The sequence below is a fragment of the Jaculus jaculus genome, chromosome X (genome assembly GCF_020740685.1).
Source record: "Jaculus jaculus isolate mJacJac1 chromosome X, mJacJac1.mat.Y.cur, whole genome shotgun sequence".
NCBI classification, from domain to species: Eukaryota; Metazoa; Chordata; class Mammalia; order Rodentia; family Dipodidae; genus Jaculus; species Jaculus jaculus.
In genome coordinates, this window is record NC_059125.1 from 100394534 (window position 1) to 100415896 (window position 21363).

Below are 21363 nucleotides of genomic sequence, written 5' to 3' on the forward strand. Positions count from 1 at the left end.
CAGTTAAGGCACTTGCCTGCAAAGCCTAACATCCCAGATTCAGTTCCCCAGTACTCACATAAAACCAGATGCACAATGTGGCACAGGAATCAAGTTCGTTTATAGCATTAAGAAGTCCTGGCATACAGCATAGACCTATAGTTTAGTTTTCATGAATACTGATGGACTGTTTTGCAAAATGGGTATAACAGTTTGTGTACCATTCTCTGAGCCCCAGTAGTAAACAAAAATTCCACATCTGCTTCCTGTTTTAAAACCACTGATCTTCAGGCAGGCTCCTATTTTAAATTTTGTTAGACCAATTTCTCCTCCACACCTCCACCTCAGATGATGACTCACTCTGCTTTGATGAAGACCAGATTTACACCTATTGTCTTTGATAATTATTATTGCCCTTCATGCTCAAATTGTTCTGGGTTAGAAGGCTATGAAAATTTTCTAAAATTGGATTGTGCTGATGTTTGCAGATCCTTATGACTACAATAAGAAAAATATACATTCCATGGGTAAATTTCATGGCATGTGAACTATATCTAGGTGAAAACTGGTTTTAAAAATCATCCTATCCTCTCAACAAGAGGTGTCTTTTGCTTCTCTAGACAGTTTTAACAATGTCTGAAGATGTAGGATGGAGATTAATGACCTGCTACTGATATCTGGTGGGTGGGAACTACACATTCCATAATGCACCAGTCAACCTCCAAAACAAAGAATTTTCTTATCCAAAATGCTTATACCACCATGATTGAATTAAAAAGCATGGCCTAGGTCTGAAGAGATGGCTTAGAGGCTAAGGCACTTGCCTGGGAAGACTAAGGTCTCAGGTTCAATTCCCCAGTACCCACGTAAGCCAGATGCATAAGGTGGTTCATGTGTCTGGAGTTTATTTGCAGTGGCTGGAAGCTCTGGTAAACCCATGTTCTCTTTCTCTTTCTTCATATGACTCTATTTCTGTCTTGCAAATAAATAAATAAATAAAATATTTTTAAATGAAAAAAAAAGAAGTCCTGGCATGCTTGCTTGCTCTCTCGTGCAAATAAATAATTAATTTTTAAAATTACAAACTTACACTGTATCACTAATTCTAAAGGTGCTGATCAAACATTTTCTTTTATGTGTTGTGCATGTGTCTATTGTTGTTCCTGTGTGTGAGTGCATGTATGCATACTCATATGTGTATGGGTGCACATATGCTCATGTGTGCGCATGCATATGGCAGCCAGAGAACAGCACTGGGTACCATTCCTTAGGTACACTATCCATGTAACAGTTTTTCATTGACCTGGTATTCACCAAGTCAGCTAGAATTACTAGCAAGTTAGCCTTGAGTTCCCTGTCTCTGCCTCTCTATTTCTGAGATTACAGGCATGTGCCACCACACCTGCCTGTTTTCTTTACGTGGATTCTGGGGATTGAACTCAAATACTTCTTCTTGCAAGGCAAGTAATTTACTGACAGAGATATTTCTCCAGCCCTGCTGATTGTCTTTAAAAAATAGAAATAAGAGCTAGGCATGGTGGCACTTGGGAGGCAGAGGTAAGAGGATCGCCTTGAGTTCAAGGCCACCCTGAGATTACATAGTGAATTCCAGGTCAGCCTGGGCGAGAGCAAAACCCTACCTCAAAAAAATTAGAAATATACGCACGTGTCTGGAATTCGTTTGCAGAGGCTGGAAGCCCTGGTGCACCCATTTTCTCTCTCCCTCTATCTGTCTTTCTCTCTGTGTCTGTCGCTCTCAAATAAATAAATGAATAAATAAATAAAAATTTAAAAAAATAGAAATATAAAAGCGAAAAAGCTATAATCTTATCTTTAAGATGTCTACTGATGTGGCTGGAGAGATGGCTTAGAGCTTATGGTTCGATTCCCCAGTAACCACGTAAGCCAGTTGCACAAGGGGGTGCATGCAACTTTGCAGCTGCCGGAGGTACAGGGGCATCCATTCTTTCCCTCTCTCTTTTTGTCCCTCTCTCTCTCGTTCCCTCTCTCATCCCTTGCCTATTTCTTTCTCTCTTTCTCAAATAAATAAATAAAAATAAAATATGAAAAAATATGTCTACTGGGTTATTTATGCTTCCTGATACTTCTCATAGTGACCATCTTTATAGGAATGGTCTGTACATTTCCTTATCTTTTATTTCCATCTCTGAGGCCCCTAATATATAGGAAACTGTTTAATAGCCTGCTTCTCCTCTTACCTGTAGGAATACATTTATTCATGTATTACTGTGCATTGTTTTTATTGAATAAAACAGCTTTTTTCCATTTCACATATATGTAAACTGTCACACAGCTAAGGAATTAAATTCACTTACTATATGTGTTTTATTTTAAACATTTTTTCACAAACTGAGTCAAATTTATGAAGATTTTTTTTAAGTTGGTGATTTAAGTGAAAAAAAAATCCTACCTACATTCTACCCTCCTCAAGTAATTAAGTTTGACTACATACCTAATGTCATTCTAAATGCCATGTGACCAAAAACCAGGCTGACAATTCACCAGGCAGAAACATACTTTTTTTTTTCTAATTGGATATAAACATACATAAATAAACTATCTTTGCATTCAGTATAATTTTAAAATGGAAAATTTTAATAAATAATGAGAATTTGTTTGGCTTTTCCTTCTTGCCTCCAATAATTTGCACTCAAAACTAAAACAGCAACAGACAAAAACAACTTGTCTGAGATCTTCAGTTACTAAAGCTGTTGAAGCTTTTGATTAGGTGGAGCACTGACGTTAAGGTTCTTTAAAGAATACTGGACAAACAATCATTGTTTTTGAATTTGTCCTCAAGTGTACTGCCAAATATTCTTAAATCAGATATCACTTAAGATTGAGGAGGGGAGAGACTGTTGGTATAATATACCTATTTGAAAATGTTTCCCAAATCACAGTATGTAGGTTATTTCACAGTTTAGTTTTGGGTAATAGCTAACCTTGACACAATGGAGGCAGTGTATTGTGGTGCAGAGATCATGGGCATGAAAGCCAGATCCAAGTAGGGTGGAATTGAATCCTAGCTCTGCAACTAGCAACCTACCTGGACTTTAGTCAAGCTTCATAACCTTACTTTTCTTGTCTATAAAACTTGGGTATTAAAATGCCTATTTCACAAGGTTGTTAATGATTATCCATGATGACACATGAAAAACTCTCAGGGTTGGAAACTGACACATGGTAGGGGCCCAGTAAAACCTCTTTAAATCTTTGTGTTCCCAAATTTACTGGAGAATAAGATTTTAATAAGTGAAAACTATAATTGTATGAAAAAAAATGTGAAAGTTTGCTTATATTATCTAAATTCAGAAAATATTTTTTGAGTAATGACTAGCCACTATGAGGACTTTTTTAAAGCACTTAAGACCACATCTCTAGCTACTTACCTTCTAGTAAGAATGACATATTAATTGCAGAGGGATAAACAATGTTTTACTGAAATTTATTCAATAGAAGGGAATTGTGGTAGGATACCAAAATGGTGGAAAGGTCTTCAATGTAATTTGTGTAAACATTTTAGAGAATGAAATGAAAATTAGCATTCACACAAGTATGTTGCAGATCTTCAGAAACCCTTTATAATCAAGTCTCTTGATAATAACTTTTAACATTTTGGATTTTTCTCTTCTCTATTTTTTATATTCTTCCCCATTCCCACCATTTTTAAGATATTGGTTTTACTGCCAGTTTTACTCTTTTCTTGGGAATGGATTCAGGCATTCTTTACAAACTTTGCCTTTGAGCCCAAACCTCAAATTAATTTGCATTGCAATTTTACCTATAATGAAGAAAGTTATGTACTTGGCATTCATTCCTAAATTGATAAGCACTAGGACTGGAGATTGAGACAGTTATAATATGTTGGATTGAACATTTTGAAATGAGAAATCAGAGTATATAGACTTAATTAAGTATATACAATACAGAAGTATCACTTCCTTATGAGTACATTTCCCCCATTTGGTTATAGAGGTCGTTGTTTAAATTTGAATCATAAATGCTTTAAAGACAGAAAAAATATTAACAAAAACACTTCCAGGTATGCTAATCTTTCCCTCATTGGCTTTGTTTCTCTTAATATTCGCATTATTTTTCTCTTCTCAGTATCTGAGTAGCTCCTGAGCTATGTGATAAGAAAGTACTGAGGTTTGGAAATTAAGCCACAGGCAGGAACCTGTGAGTCCTGGTTGTTCATGGAAGGCAACACAGCTTAACAGACCTTAGAAGGAAAGAATATCAGATAATACCTGACTGATGCTTCTACTGGAATTGACTCAGACTATGAAGATTGAATACTAGTAACAGCTCTGTCATTTAGAGATTTATGTCCCTTTGGGCATAGTTTTAGTTTTGCAAGCCTCCAATTGCTCATCTTAAAATAGGCACATTACTTCTTTAAAGAAGTTGTCATGAGGATTAAATTAGCTAATGGGCATAAAATGATTTTTTAAAGCCAGTGGTGGCCTGTACTTATAATCTCAACACTCAGGAGGCTGACGTAGGAGCTTTGTGACTTTGAAGCTAGCCTAGTATACATACATAGCATACCTTGTGTCAAAAAAGGACATTTTTCTGCTATCAGCCTTGGTCAGAAAAGATTTTTCTTTTTTTTCCCTTGCAGTGGGAGGCAATTCTTGATTTGTCAAAGTACTGAAAGTGATTATTAAGTGCTCAGAGCCCTAAAAGGGTCCTCTATATCATTCTCTTCAAGCCTCAAGGAATATTACAAAAGAGGGGAGCAAAAGAATGTTAAGAGCTAGAGGACTGGGAGGCATATTGTGGAATCCTGTCTTCTGGACATAATATGGCCACAGCACTCATGAACTCAGAGCAGCTATGGTTACCTGCACAAGACATTCACCAGATAGGGACAGTAAACATTCCCTCATGGGTGGTGGAGGGACTCGTGAGGCTTCACCCCTCCCTAAGGAGCTAATGGCAGTTAATGGTTGCTGGGAGAGGGTGAGTCATTCTCTGTAATGCTGTATCAACTAGTATGTGGGAGAGGAGGAAAAGAGGTATAGTGGGAGTGGAAGAGGGAGGGTAATGATCAAAATGTAGGTTATATGTAAAAAATTATCAGAACATAAATTACCTTTAAGTTATATAAAAATTGTAAATATAAGGAAGTTATAGTAGTATCTTCCTGTTCCCAGTCACAGATAAGTTATAGTAGTATCTTCCTGTTCCCAGTCACAGATGACAGCCTTGATATAAGTCTAGGTGTCACTGGGGCTTTCACTAAGCAACTCATATCTTGATTATGACATTTCCTCCTCTTTTTTTGTTTTTGTTTTTGTTTTTGTTTTTGTTTTTGTTTTTGTTTTTCGAGGTAGGGTCTCACTCTGGCTCAGGCTGACCTGGAATTCACTATGTAGTCTCAGGGTGGCCTTGAACTCATGGTGATCCTCCTACCTCTGCCTCCCGAGTGCTGGGATTAAAGGCGTGCGCCACCACACCCGACTCCTCCTCTTTTTTCGTTGAGGTAGGGTCTCACTGTAGCCCAGGCTGACCTGGAATCTGGTTTGTCGTCTCAGGCTAGCCTTGAACTCACAGTGATCTTCCCACCTGTGCCTATCAAGTGCTGAGATAAAAGCCATGTGCCATCATACCAGGTTTATTTTCTTCCTCTTTTGACATCAATTTCTTATGTCATATTGGATGATGAGCTAGGTGATCTAATGATCTTAAGTATCTTCTTTCCACCCTTACTGTGTTATTTACAGTGCAGGTAACAAAATAGAAGGGAAGATATTTGTTTTGGAATAAATAAACATGGCCATAGAATCCTTCATCAGTTCCAGAAATGGAAGTGAAAGAGCTTTCATTAGCATCCTTTCCTTCTTAGGATCTAGGGTCTCTTGATTGTTTTTTCAAGGTCCTGCTATTCCTGTGGCAGCAGAGAAATAGTTTGAATAGTAATTTTCTTGGTTTTAAGCCAAATACCTTTCACAAAATGATATATACAAGACGGCTTTGCGCATTAAGGACATTCTTCACATACCTATACTCTGAATTATTAAGATATTCCCTTCCAAAATATATTTGCTAGGAATATATGTATGTAACAACAAGTACTCATTAGTGCTTACATATGAGTGGTAGTTTATTTTTTATTTACTAAACATTTTATTGATTGTGATATTCCAGGCAAGGTAATAGAAATTTTACTAGCATTATGTCTAATTTTTGTGAAACCTTGATGTTAGCCACTCTAACATTTTCTTCATACTTCTTTTAAAAGTGTTTTCTAATACTTGCTATTTTTTTATTACAGAGGCAATTAAAGGCAGATGCTAAAAAAGCTATTGGAAGGCTTCAACAACGCACACTGAAACAAGGAGACAAGGTGCTTTTCAAATACTTTTAAAAGCTATTTATTTTAAAGCAGAGCTACCAAGCCACTGAGCAAATTAATGTCCTTCTTGTAATGGGCTTTTTTTTTCATTTTTTAATTTTTTTAAATTTATTTTTGAGCAAGAGAGAGAGAATGGACATGCCAGAACCTTCAGCCATTGTGAATGAACTCCAGACACAGGCAGCCCCTTGTGCACATGTGTGACATTGTGCACTTGTGTCACTGTGCATCTGGCTATGTGGGACCTAGAAATTCAAACATAAGTTCTTAGGCTTTGCGGGCAAGCATGTTAACCAGTAAGCCACCACGTCTGAAGCTTCATTCCAATTTTGAACATCCTTTTTTTTTTTTTTTGGATTTTCAAGGTAGGGTTTCACTGTAGCCCAGGCTGACCTGGAATTCACTATGTAGTCTCAGGGTGGCCTTGAACTCATGGCAATCCTTCTATCTTTGCCTCCCAAGTGCTGGGGTTAAAGGCATGCACCACCACGCCCAGCCTGAACATCCATTTTAGATTTGGGAAAGTTAAAGACAATCCATTGATAGGTAAAATGTAACATAAAAGTAGCTGTAGTACTTACATAAATAAAGATATACCAGTTATAACATCATGAGAAGCATGCCACACTTACATCTAAATTTTCAAAATATATGTGCAAGAATCATGTGCAAACAACTGCAAAAAACTAGAGAAAGAAATCAAAGAGTCAGGCATTAGAGCTCAGTGGTAGAGCTCTTTTCTCCCATGTGCAAAGATTTGGGTTCAATCCCCAGTACAGGGTGAGGAAAAATAAATGGAGAGTTACACCATGTTTGCAGGAAAGAAAATTAATTTTTCAAAGTGACAGTCTTATCTATAGATTATTGTTACAACCAAAATTCTAGAAAGACCATTTGTGGAAGGGCTGATTCTAAATTTATATGGGAAACCTAAAGAACTAGTATTTACAAACTAATTTTGATAAATAAAAACCTCTTTGGGAGGTACATGTAGTGGCATGTTACAAGTTCATGCCCGGTCTGGGCTACATAGCAAGATCCTTTCTCAAAATAGGAAAAAGAAAAGAAAGAAAGGAAGGAAGGAAGGAAGGGAGGGAGGGAGGGAGAGAGAGAGGGAGGGAGGGAAGGAGGGAGAGAAGGAGGGAGGGAGGGAAAAAGAGGTGGGTGTAGTGACCTTTAATTCTAGCACTTAAGAGGCATAGGTAGGAGAATTTCCCTAAGTTTGAGGCCAGCCTGGGACCACAGAGTAAGTTCCGGATCAGCTAGAGTGAGACACTACTTTGAAAAAAAAAATGTGAAAAAAAAGAGCAACTTCGAGTAAAGTTATATCAATCAAGGTAGTATGGTACTGGCAAAATGATACAGAATTCAGAAACAGATAAAAAATTATGTGGTTGTTTTATCTTCGATGAAGTTGCAAAAGCAGTTCAATGCAGGGAAATCTTATGCAGCAATTGGATATCCATTAAAAGAACCCCTCAATCCATTCTCCATATTCCATATAAAAGTTAAAATTGAAATGAATTTTAAGCCCAACTATAAAACCTATAACCATGAAGTTTTTAGAAACTAATCTTTATGACATTAGATAGATAATTCTTACATATTACACTAACAGAAATTCATAGAGAAAAATGTGGCATTTGACTGTCATAGTTAATAATTTCTTTTCTTTGACAGACAACTGTTCAAAGAAGGAAAGGACAGGTAAAAGCTCAGATAAAATATTTGCAACTTATATATGCCTTAAAGTATTAAGCCCTGAAAAAAATTAAAAATTCTCAACTGTTAAAACAACAAGCAACCAAATAGAGACAGGCATGTAAAACAAATACTTCACCAAAGGAATACATGGATGAGAAGCATGGAAAAGGATGCTTAAAGTCATTGAGATACCACTGCAATTCATTAGACTGGCTAAAAGTAATACAGCTGAGAATACGAGGTCCTGGCCAATATGTAGAGCAATTGAAATTCTTGTGCATTTTTTGGTAATAATACAAAATGGTATGGTTACTTTATAAAAATGGTTGTTATTCATTATATATTTAAGAAAATAATTACCATCCTATTTTTAAAATATTTATTGATTTGAGAGAGGGAATATGGGTACACTAGGGCCATTTGCCACTGCAGATGAAATCCAGACACATATGCCACTTTGTGCATCTGGTTTACATGGGTACTGGGGAATCAAATCTGGGCCAATGCAGGCTTGCAGGCTTCTCTTAAGCAGTGCCTTTACCTGTGGAGCTATCTCCCCAGTCTCTTACCACACTATTGTAAATGGAAGAAACTGCTGTATGCATATAAAGATCTCTACACAGTGATTGGCTTGGTGGATCATGCATATAATCCCAGCCAGGCCTGGACTATAATTTTACTTATAATCAAGACCAGCTTGGTCTGCAGAGTAAGTTCCAGGTCAGCCTTGGCTAGATTGAACCCTTGCATCCAAAAATGTCTATACATAATTGTTCAGAACTGCTTTATTAGTAATTCCTAGAAACTGCAAAGAACTTGAATGTTGTTTACTTTTTGCATGGATAAATTGTGGTACATCCGTGTTATGGAAAACTATTTTAGCAATAAGAGCTGTAGAGACCATTTTATTTTATTTTTATTTGAGAGAGAGAGAAATGCCAGCGCCTCCACCCTGCAAACAAACTCCAGATACACATATCACCTTGAGCATCTGGATCACATGGGTCCTTTGGCTTTGAAGGCAAGCACCTTAACCTCTAAGCCATCTGAGAATGAACTTTTTATTGGTACATACAACACCGTAGATGAATATCATATTCCTTTACTTAAAGTGAAATAAATGAGGAAATTATTTTTTTAAATAGGAATTTAAAATACATCAATGATGGCCAAAAGTTGTAAGAGGAAGGGTTAAGCTATCAAGTAGATATGGAGAAATTTGTTAGGGTAATAACACCATTATATACCTTGATTGTGGTGGGGGTTAAGTTACTACATATGTTTATCAAAACTTGTAGAACTAGGGCTGGAGACTTGGCTCAGCAGTTAAAAGCACTGACTTTTGCAAATCTTGATGTCCCAGGTTCAATTTTCCAGTACCCACATAAAGCCAAATGCACAAAGTGGTTCATTTATCTGGAATTTGATTGCAGTGGCAAGATGCCCTGATATGCCCATGTGTGCATTCTCTCTCTCTCCTTCCTCCCCTCCCTCAAATAAATAAAGAAGTATTTTTAAAAAATTGTAGGACTGTATACTAAAAGACTGAATCTTACCACATGTAAATTGTGCCTTAATTTTTAAAGAAATGGGAAAGCATCACTTTATAACTTAAGTAAATGACACTGAAAGCGTTTGTCAGTGCAGTGTGATGTAGGTTGCTCTTTTCTCTCCTTGTTTTGTTAATGTGTTTTACTCTTTTAACTAAATAAACCTAAATAACCTGTTGAAATATATAGGTACATACTTAAAGTAATATGATGCTTCTCTTCCTATAGGAATTTATGGTTGTTAAATACCATGCATATTCTGGTCTTGTTCTGAAGTTCAATTTTTACTTTTTCTTATCTATCAGTATAGCAATAACTATTTGTTCATAGGAAATTGGTCCTGATGGAGACAGCTGCGCTGTGTGTATTGAACTATATAAACCAAATGATTTGGTGCGCATTTTAACCTGCAAGTAAGTTTAATCTTATTTTATATCATCCATAAATTTAGCTCCACATAAATTACTGTGATTGTTGAAAAGCTGTTTTGAATGTTTCCAAATTAACACTAAAATTGGTATAAGTTGAATTATGTAGTTTCCATCATCCAGTCCAATTTTCTCTCAACTAACCGCATAACAAACAGAAATCTAGCCAGCAGGTAGACGTGTTTGTGTTTGGGGGTGGTGAAGATATTGAAATATTTAATTTTAAATTATTTCTAGCAACAACACTGAAAAAAGGTAAAATAAACTAAATGATCACATATTTGGAAGTTTTTACTCTTTTTTATTTTAATTTTGTTTGCTTATTTATTTATTTGAGAATGACAGACAGATCTAGAAAGAGTCAGAGAGAGAGAGAGAATGGGTGTGCCAGGGCCTCCAGCCACTGCAAATGAACTCCAGATGTGTGTGCCCCCTTGTACATCTGGCTAACGTGGGTCCTGGGGAATTAGGCCTCAAACCGGGGTCCTTAGGCTTCACAGGCAAGCACATAACCGCTAAGCCACCTCTCCAGCCCTGGAAGTTTTCACTCTTAAAGGTTATTTTTCAATTATGCCTCTCCTGAGGATATTAGTATACTTCCTCTCAGCTATTAAAGATAGTATTCTTAAAACATATTACCTAAAGCAATTGTGTAGTGTTGTGGTCAATACTATATTATTCTGTGGTATTGAAAATGACTATTCCAACTTAGAACAAAAATTAATAATTTCAATGATGTAACATTTGAGATACTGAACAGACCCAAGTCAGGTAGCATCTTAGGCATTTTCAAGTGATGAATACTAAAACTAGGGTTTTTTTGAGGATAGAGTAATTCAGATTTTATATTTAAAAGTTCTGTATTGTGAAATTTCTAAGATTTGCTCTTATGGCTTCTTTGTATTAATATTACAAGGGTACAGTTGGGTCAATTATGCAATGTTTCTTTTCAGTCACCCCTCGTGTATTCTAAAAATGAAAATGTAAAAGTGTAAGTCCTTATGGCATTGCCTGCTAGATAAGCTGTTCTTTGGTAGAAGTTTCTCATAGTGTGTATTCAAGAAGTGCCTGAGGGCTGGAGAGATGGCTTAGCAGTTAAGCGCTTGCCTGTGAAGCCTAAGGACCCCGGTTCGAGGCTCAGTTCCCCAGGTCCCACGTTAGCCAGATGCACAAGGGGGCGCACGCGTCTGGAGTTCGTTTGCAGAGGCTGGAAGCCCTGGCGCGCCCATTCTCTCTCTCTCTCCCTCTACCTGTCTTTCTCTCTGTGTCTGTCACTCTCAAATAAATAAATAAAAAATTTAAAAAAAAAGAAGTGCCTGAAATTGATTTGTGTTGATTTTTAAGTCCATGTAATAATAAATGGCATGTGTTTTCTATGGTATTATTTTGTGCTTATCTTAATGATTACACAAACCCAAGGGTTTCTAAGTCACAGTTTGTGCTTATATTTGAATAAAAATACTTGAAATTAAAGATATCCTTACCCTCAACAAACCATGCTATAAGGAAACATGAATAAAACCTTTTTAAAAAAAATATTACATTTAAAATGGGAAAAAGCATCATTCAAAAACCAAGGAAGTCATAACATAATGTGATTATACATGTTAGGTGAAGTGTCATTGCTGTTTCATGTCTGATAACTAAATTATCTCTTTTCTCCTTTATTAGTCATATTTTCCATAAGACTTGTGTGGATCCATGGCTTTTGGAACACAGGACTTGCCCCATGTGCAAGTGTGACATTCTCAAAGCTTTGGGAATTGAGGTAATCATTACTATACTATTCATATGAAAAAACTTAAGCAGTGTGTTCTTTATATGAATGAACAGTCATGAAAATATTATCACTTTTTAACTATGTCATGTATGAATCATACAGTTCATACCTTGACATATTTCTATCATAGACACTATGAGGCACTGTCTTGGATATGTTAGTTTTCCTTCTTCCTCCATCTATTCAAATATACTTATTTGCTCAGAACTAGAAGTGCTGACCATGTAAACTACGAGATTGTCATATCCCCATTTGCTCTCACTCTGTCATTACCATATGGTTACTAAGCTTGTAGCTAAATAAGCATGTATAATTTGAGAAAATATGGAAATTAATTTATAACTTTATATTTTCAATTTTACTATAAGACAGCATGATAGATAAATGATTGATAGATAGATGACAGATAGGTAGGTAGGTAGGTAGATAGGTAGATAGATAGATAGATAGATAGATAGATAGATAGATAGATAGATAGATGGATTATAGCCAGCCAGCCTATCTTGTATCAGGCATTATATTATGAAGAAAGGTGATCACTTAAAAGACCATACCAGATGTGCAGTCCATTGGTTGACCCAGTTAACATTCTCACTGCTGTGACTGAGTGTAGTGAGAGATTTTTGTGATGATAAAAATTGGTTATAGTTATAGGAAGTTAAGAAATTCTACTATCATGGTACCTTATGAAAACATTGTAATTATATGGAAAGGAAAATCATATAATCCTAGAGTTTAAATTTGTTCAAATGTTTTCTAAAGGTGGATGTTGAAGATGGATCTGTGTCTTTACAAGTCCCTGTATCTAATGACACATCAAACAGTGCCTCACCCCATGAAGAAGATAATCACAGTGAGACTGCATCATCTGGATATGCTTCAGTACAGGGAGCAGATGAACCACCTCTGGAGGAACATGTGCAGTCTGCAAGTAAGCACAGTACCAGATGGCAATGAGTACTTCACAAATGATGCACTAGGAACCATTCATCTGGCCATGGATTTCTGCTTTTCAGTAGTTGTTCCATTCAACACTTAAAGCTTTTTTCTACTTACAGTTTTGAAATGAAGGATGCACCCCTGCCTTAAAGCAAATACATATACAAATGTACCTAAAAGCAAATACATATACAAATGTACCTAAAATCTAGAAAATGAATGTGTGAGGATTCTTCACAAAGGAAAGGTTTATGGGAAAGCTTCTTTCTGGCCCATTAAATGTGGCTGGAGAGATTGCTTAGTGTTAAGGCATTTGCCTGCAAAGCCAAAGGACCCAAGTTCAATTCCTCAAGACCCATGTAAGCCAGATACACAAGGTAGTGTATGCATCTGGAGTTCCTTTGCAGTGGCTATAGGCCCTGGCACACCTATTCTCTCTGTATTTGCCCCCTTATTTCAAATAAATAATATCATTTCAGATGATATCATAATTTCATTTACAAAAGCTTGATTTCATGTCAAACTTCTAAGAAACATATCTTTTGCAGATAGGAAACTAGCTTTAAGAATGGTATGTACTGTTCTCTGTTGACTTTTCTGAGATGAATAAGTTGTTAGAAATTAAAATTGAACATATTACCTTGGAATTCATGTGAATTATGGTTGCTGTTTAGTAATTTTGTGAAAATTGAAAATTTCTAGAAGTTGTTACTTTTGCTTCCTATAAAATATCATGTTTTTATAAAAAATATTTTCCTTCTCTCTATTCTCATACTTTTTCATGTTTTTATTGGTTTCAAACTTTTCTTAATTCTTATTATGCAATAACCTTATTTTAATATAAAACTAGAAAACAATCAGGAAGGCTTGTAAACCTTGGCCTCTATAAGCTCATCAGTGCCATGGATACCATTTGTGAAGATTTCATGATGCACACAACAATGTAGAGACAAACGTTTTATATCTTGTAATGTAATCTTCAGATATTTTGAGTACAATTATAAGAACATTAATTATCTGTGGATAATTCTACCTATAATAGTGAATCATTTCTCTCTACTACAGAGAATTTTGTGTTCCCATAGTTGTGTGGTAATATAATGCAGTGAAGACAAATGATAATTCAATTTGTGCTTTGTTATATTTATACAAGTCATTCCATCTTGCTTTATTGTGTTCTGTTCTTTTGAGTATGGGGTGTAAGGATGAGGAATCAAAACAGATTTTGCAGATAATTTGGAAAGCACATAAAATAATGATCTATGTATTTCCTCTCTTTACTTGCACACATAATAGTAACACCAAAAAGTTCTTTTGTAGATTCGTAGTCCCCCTTGATTCTTCACTCCCTACCTTCCTATTGATACAGTATCCCTTTTTTTCCATCAATTTGGTCTCTAATTTCTAACCTTACATAGATATAGTTTGAAACATTCACTTTTCCATGTCCATACTTCCACTCTTTGCCACATGTGTGTGTGCGTGGGCACACACACGTGCACACACAAATTCCTACTCTCCCTTAAATACTTTCTGCTCTATGAGAGACTGTTCATTTGCATTTCTGGTCCAACATAACATCTCTCATACTATGTTTGAACTGAAATGCATTACAAAGTTTTAAAGCCCCTTTGGATGGGGGGCGTTATGTGACTCAGTTATCTACTCAGTGGGCTGTACCCTAGAAAAATTAAATCAGAATAAATGAGGGGTGGAGCCCAATTACAAATAATTCTGATTTCAATTTTGAAATAATTTCAGATAGAAAAAACTTTCAAGGGCTGGAGAGATGGCTTAGCGGATAAGTGCTCACCTGTGAAGCCTAAGGACCCCGGTTCGAGGCTCGGTTCCCCAGGTCCCACATTAGCCAGATGCACAAGGGGGCGCACGCGTCTGGAGTTCGTTTGCAGAGGCTGGAAGCCCTGGCGCGCCCATTCTCTCTCTCTCCCGCTATCTGTCTTTCTCTCTGTGTCTGTCACTCTCAAATAAATAAAAAATTAAAAAAAAAAACTTTCAAAACTAGTATAGGGAATGCCAATATTCTGTTCACATGGCTTCTACAAATGTTAACATCTTAATAGCTATATCCATTTATCAAACCCACAAAATTAACTGATGAAACATTATCAAAACTACAGACCTTATTCAAATTTTACCATTTTGCCCAGGTTGCCATTTTCTGTCTCAAGATCCTTCACTTCGTGTAATAGTATGTCTCCTTAATCTCCAGCATATGACAGTATTTGTCTTCCATGATGTTTGACATTTTTGAAGACTATCAGTTATTCTATAGAATGTCTCTATATTTTAATTTGTCTATTATTTGGGGATGATTAAATAATTGTCTATTTTTTTGTAAGGATACCAGGGAAGTGATTCTATGACCTAGTCAGTAGCCCATACTATGAAAAATGCACTGCTATTTGTTGTTGTTGTTGTTTAGGGGCAGGGTCTCACTGTAGTCCAGGCTAACCTGAAACTTATTCTTTAAACCTACTGGCTTGTAACTCATGGCAATCCTCCTACCTCAACCTTCCAAGTGCTGGGATTGTAAGTCTGAGCCACCATACCTGACATTTGTTCTTCTCTTATTAGAGATGATTATAATTTTGCTCATTTGGGTAAGGGTACTATCTGCCAAATTCCTCTCTTTAAAGTTAGTATTTTCATTTTGCAGTTATTAAATATCTTAAGGGGACAAAATTGGAAACAATATAAATGCATTGTTAATTGCTATCAAAATGGTTACCAAATAGCAATTTGCATTTCCACCTTTCTTCCCACACTTTTAATCTCTAGATATAAGGAAGAACTACTCCTTTTATATTTGTTTCAATTTATTTATAGTAGTATTATATCATAGATACTTCTTTTGTTCTATATTATTCTTGTGATTTGTCTATTGCTCTTATTTTCTTAGATATGGTCACTGGAAACTTGTTTAAGTTGGGTTTTTCATTCTGCCAATGTTCTTACTTTCTGGTACCTCAGTGAGCTTTGGGCATGAGATTTTTTTTTTTTTTTTGCAAGGGCCAGATAGTAAATATTTAAGATTTTGAAGGCCACATGTCTCTATTGCATATTCTTTTTGTTGATTTGTTTTGGAGGGAAAATGGTTTGACTTGAAAACTTATTAAAGCATGAAAGCCCCTCTTTGCTATGAATTTGGCTCTGTGGGCTTTAGTTTGCTGAACCTTAGGCTAGAATCTGTTCTAATCTTGTACATTCCATGACTTGAATCCAGCATTTCTCCAGGAGGTTCTTTTATTAAAGAATGATATATCAAAAGCAAGATCTGGGCAGTGGGCATGCTCATGGATATAGAACTGCCATTACTATTAACATTTTCAAAGGCAATCTAATAAATACATGTATTTACTCATATAACATTCTCATCCTCTGTCCTCCTTTTTTTCTTCTTCCCTCTCCTACTCAGCTATATGAAAAACAGTGAACTTAATACATGTGATTATAGTCCCACAGCGAAGGGTTCATTTTTAGACTCCAACTTTCCTGTTTCTGTAACAATGAAAGGAGAAAGGCCCTCCTTCTCCAAAGTAAAATAGTTTCAGCATTTCTAATCCATACCCATATTCCAATATCATTAACATATTTATATATATATTTTAGGCAAGCCCAACAGAATGGCCTTTTTAATGCAAGAGAGTGTGAGGAAAAGAAAGAGATAGAGAGAGAGTAAGAGAATTGGCTCACCATTGCCTCAAGCCACTGAAATCAAACTCCAGTTGTGTGTGCCACCTTGTGCACATGTGTGACATTGTGTGCTTGAGTCACCTTGTGTGTCTGGCTTTCATGGGATATGAAGAGTTTTACATGGGTTCTTATGTTTCACAGGAAAGTGCCTTAACCACTAAGCCATCTCTTCAGCTCTATAAATTTTTTTTAATTGTTCATTTTTATTTATTTATTTGAGAGAGAGAAAGAGGGAGGGAGAGAGAGAGGGAATATGGGTGCACCAGGGCCTCCAACCATTGCAAACAAACTCCAGATGCATGTGCCACCTTGTGTGCATCTGGCTTACATGGGTCCTGAGGAATTACTGAGGTCCTTTGGCTTTGCAGGCAAGTGCCTTAACCTCTAAGCCACCTTTCCATCCCCCTGTGCAGATTTTTTTAAATGGGCCTTATGGGATTAAGTTAAAGTACTGTTTTCCAAAGTTATTTAAGTTTTGTTTCTTCTCCTATCCCTTTTCTTTGGATGTTATACATTGCAATTATAATACTGTTAGGTTCATTTGTCACTGTTTGTATTCCCTTTGGTGTACCCCCTACTTGCAGGCTCATTCATAAAAATCTATATTAGTTTATGTGTCTAAGGAAGTATGGTTAATACTTAAAGTACCCAGGTGATAGCCATGCTAAGAATGGTTAGATTTAGGAAAGAGAAAAAGTAGATGACTCTTTTACTCTTACGGAGGCTATATCACTTCAGGTAGAAGTCAGCATACATAAATGAGTCAGAGGAGAAATTATAAATTAACAATGCCAAATATGTTTTATGTAATACGTAATGTAAATAATGGAGCTATTTCACAGTATTCTGTTTGATTTTTCATCATTTAAACAGGATCTCAGGCTGGCCTCAATCTTTGCCAGTCCTTTAGCTCAGCTTCCTAAATGCTGGGATTATAGGATGGGACACCCACATCTTTACAAAAACATATATTAAAGGAACACGGAGTCAGTGTATTATCAAAGTATAATGTAATTTAATAAGAAAGTTTCTTAGAAATGACTGCTGAATTCTGTCTTCAAAGAGAAGACTTAAACTATCCTAAAATTGTCTTTTCTTTTTCAAGATGAAAATCTACAGTTAGTCAACCATGAAGCAAGCTCGGTGGCAGTGGATGTCGTTCCTCATGTTGACAACCCAACATTTGAAGAGGATGAAACTCCCAATCACGAGACTAATGCTCGAGAAATTAAATCATAAAATCTGTGTCATTAGAAAACTTGAACCTTTAGTAATAACAGGACTGCCAATCAGGGCCCAGTTGACTATTAATGAACTGGGTAAACTTAATAAATAAGAATGATACTGAAAGTGCTGAGATGACTAATATTACACTATAGTTAAATGGCTTAAAATATTTAACCTATTAACTTTTTCCCACAGACTCATTATAATGTTTTTCATAGGCAAGTTTTCTCTCTATAGTGATAGCAACATTTTTAAATATTCAAAACTGTCTTCAAGTAGTTATGTTTTTCATTTATAATAACATTCTTATAAAATATGTTGCTTTTAAAATGTGGAATAGCTGTAATCACTTTATTTTGTGATGGTGTCTTAATTAAAAATACTACTACTTTAGCTTGGGCTATATGTGTCAGGGTTTTTCTCCAGGTGCTTATATTGATCTGGAATTGTAATGTACAAAGCAATGCAAACTTAGGCTAGTTCTTTATGAAATGTCTATGTAAACTACATTAAGTTGATAGAACAAGATTAAAGCAAAATGCTCATTTTAACTTTTTCTTCATTTTCAAATTAGGCTAAATGTATTTCATCTGAGTGTCAAGCATAGTTTTTCAGAGAATATGGACTGAATTGGTTGACTTAAATGTATTAGTTATGCCGATTTGACATAAGATTATAGACAAAAAGGTTTCTTACAAAATATCTCAAACTTGTGGGATTTTCAAAGCACAGAATCAAAACAACCATATTATTTGGGTATAGTAATGACAGAATAAAACACACAAAAATTGGTACTTGATCTTTGTGCATGAATTAGTCTATAGAAATTTTTGATTAAAATAGTCTAAAAAATGTTTTCCAAATAATGTTGACTTGGAAAATTAAGTTTACATTTGGCCTAAGTAGGCTCAGAATATATTAAACTAAAATTCTGTTCATGTACCTATAATTTTGTGAATACATTTTGTTGGAATTTGAAAAAGAATCAAGGGAAGGGGGAAATTCCAGGTGCCTTAATATAAAGTTTGAAGCTTCATCCACCAAAGTTAAATACAGCTATTTAAAAAAAAAAAAACTGCACTTTATTTGTATTCTGTGTGGCTTGACTTTTATTTTAGCTTTGTTTCCAATACAGATTCCAGCAGAATTTAGATAAAAATAGAACAGACATGTATTTTTGTTTGCTGAATGTAGAATGGATGAAACCATTGCATTCTTGTACACTGATTTGAAAATGCTGTAAATATGTCCTGATTTGTATTGATTCTCTTTAAATATAAAATGTAAATAAAATATTCCAATACAGATTTTTGTCTAGTACTTAATTTAGATATCATATACTACCTCTATATATTCATGTATATAACCTATATATTGTCTTTTTGTACATAACAGTCTTGAGTTTGAGAGGAAAGAATAGTTGGATATAAGTAGCCATTGGTGTTCATGAGCAATGTAAACTAAAGCTTTAGTGTGATGTATATGTATTAATTTCACTACATAGCAAACAACTGCTATTATACCAAACTGACCATGAATTATTTTAGATGTCAGCAAAGTAAATAGTAAATAATGAAATTAATAAGTAATAAAATCTCAGGTTAAAAAAGATGCCAGTCCATATTTATACTATCCAAAGCATGAAGATGTTAATGATTTGAAACTTTTCCTACAGTTTTCTCTTTGACAGTATGATTGCTGAGATGCTGTTAATGAATTAAGAACATATTTTTGTGAAGAGTACAAAGATGCCTCAAACACCTCAAAGCTATGAATATTAAAATCAATGTGACTTATTACAGGAATATGAGTGTAATACCTATATTCTTTAAAAAGCAATTTACTTAAAGTATTGTAGTGGTTTTCAAGGGAGGTAATTTTTTAATTTTAACATCTATATAGAATTATTATGTCTACCTAAGAATTTACTCACTGTCAAAGTAAAGTTGAATGATGTTTAGCCAATATATACAGTTGTACAACTATTATCACAGTTTAGAGCAATCTGTTATTCTAAAATATACTCACATATGCATTGACATTCAATTTCTTTTACCACTCTCAGCCACATATAATAACCATTATACTTTCTGTCTGTATGTTTGCCCATTCTGGATATTTCATATAAATAGAATCATATAATATATGGCTTTGTGACTAGAAAATACTTGCAAGGATTATCCGTATAATAGTGTGTGTGTGTGTGTGTGTGTGTGTGCGTGTGTGTGATGTGTGTGCATATTTATTTATATATAATCACAGAATAATCTTCCACTGCATACTTTGTTATCCATTTAATTGGTTATTGAACCCTTTGGGGATTCCAATTTTTAGCCATTGTGGATATTCAGTATGCACATTCACACCATATATTTTTCTGTAGATGTATGTTTTAGATTTTCTTGGGTTTATATTGAGGGCAGGAGTAATATGGCACTTGTGAATTTAATACTTCCTGGTATTATCTTTTCCTGTTTTTCAGCTTGAAAATCAGACTTTAGATTGTACTCTTGCATCATCACAGTTTGAGCTGATTCTCTTGCTAGTGCTGGTAGATGATGTGTGCCTTACAACCAGTTGCTAACCTAAGAAAAACGGAAGGAGTTTCTGAGTATAACCTTAGTGGAACTTAGGGCATATAATCTTTAAAAATATACATTTTTTTGGCTGGAGAGATGACTTAGCTGTTCAGGGACTTGCCTGCAAAGCCAAAAGACCCAGGTTCAATTCTCTAGGACCCATATGAGCCAGTTGCATAAGGTGGCACATAGTGTCTATAGAGTTTGTATGCAGTGGCTAGAGGCCCTGATATACCCATTATCTCTCCCTCCCTCTCTCCTTCCTTCTGTCTCTCTCTCTCTCATAAATAAAAATAAAAAATTTTAAAGATTTTGTATATATATATACATATATATATATATATATACACATTTTCCCAGGTCAAGCAAGAAAAATATAACTGGCTAGGAGCATTCCTTCTCCCTATATATAGTTTTGGTTCATCCTTGAAATGTTTTTATTAAAGAGATTATCATCCAGATTATAAAATTTTGATTTACGTTGGAGTGAACTTTACACTTTATATATATTATTGTTGTTGTTTTAACACAGGTACTCATCTCATTCTAGCCCAGGCCAGCCTTGAGCTCAGATCTTCCTACCTCAACTTGCTGAATGCTGGAAATAAAGGAATGAGTCACTATGCCTGACTATCTCGTATATTTTTTATTGAGTTCTTTGTAAATTAGTATATAGCATTTTAGGTATTATGACATATTTACACAGTTTGTTTTAGTTTATTCTCCTCCCCCATCGTCTTCCCCATCCCCTCTCCCCCTTTTATCCTCTTCCCTCTCTGTTGGCATATCCTTTTGCCCTTTGCCCACCCCCTTTCCTTGACATCTCTTTTTACCCTCTCTTGGCCATATTTCTAGCTTTTTAGTTTTTACCCATGTTTGCCCCCTTCATATGCATACCTTTTTTTTAAAGAATGGTTACCGACAATTTCCTTTTCTAGGTATAATTCCAAATGGTATCCCAGTTTTCAATCACTGCATTTGAAAACTTTCATGTACAAGTTTTTTTTTTGTTTGTTTGTTTGTTTTTAATGAGAGAGAAAGAGACAATTGGTGTGCCAGAGCCTCCAGCCACTGCAATTGA

General features: G+C 35.4%; 1 protein-coding gene across 2 annotated transcripts in view; it reads left to right on the top strand.

Moving 5' to 3' along the window:
* Rnf128 (ring finger protein 128) overlaps positions 1-19010 on the top strand; it is a 126432-nt gene extending 107422 nt beyond the window's left edge. For both annotated transcript variants that reach the window (XM_045140567.1, XM_045140566.1), the window contains exons 3-7: positions 6281-6352; positions 9946-10028; positions 11715-11811; positions 12586-12754; positions 17582-19010. In XM_045140567.1, the coding sequence (XP_044996502.1) occupies positions 6281-6352; positions 9946-10028; positions 11715-11811; positions 12586-12754; positions 17582-17715 (555 nt within the window). In that variant the 3' untranslated portion in view covers positions 17716-19010. The remainder of the gene's footprint in view (positions 1-6280; positions 6353-9945; positions 10029-11714; positions 11812-12585; positions 12755-17581) is intronic.
* Positions 19011-21363: the final 2353 nt, after the last annotated feature.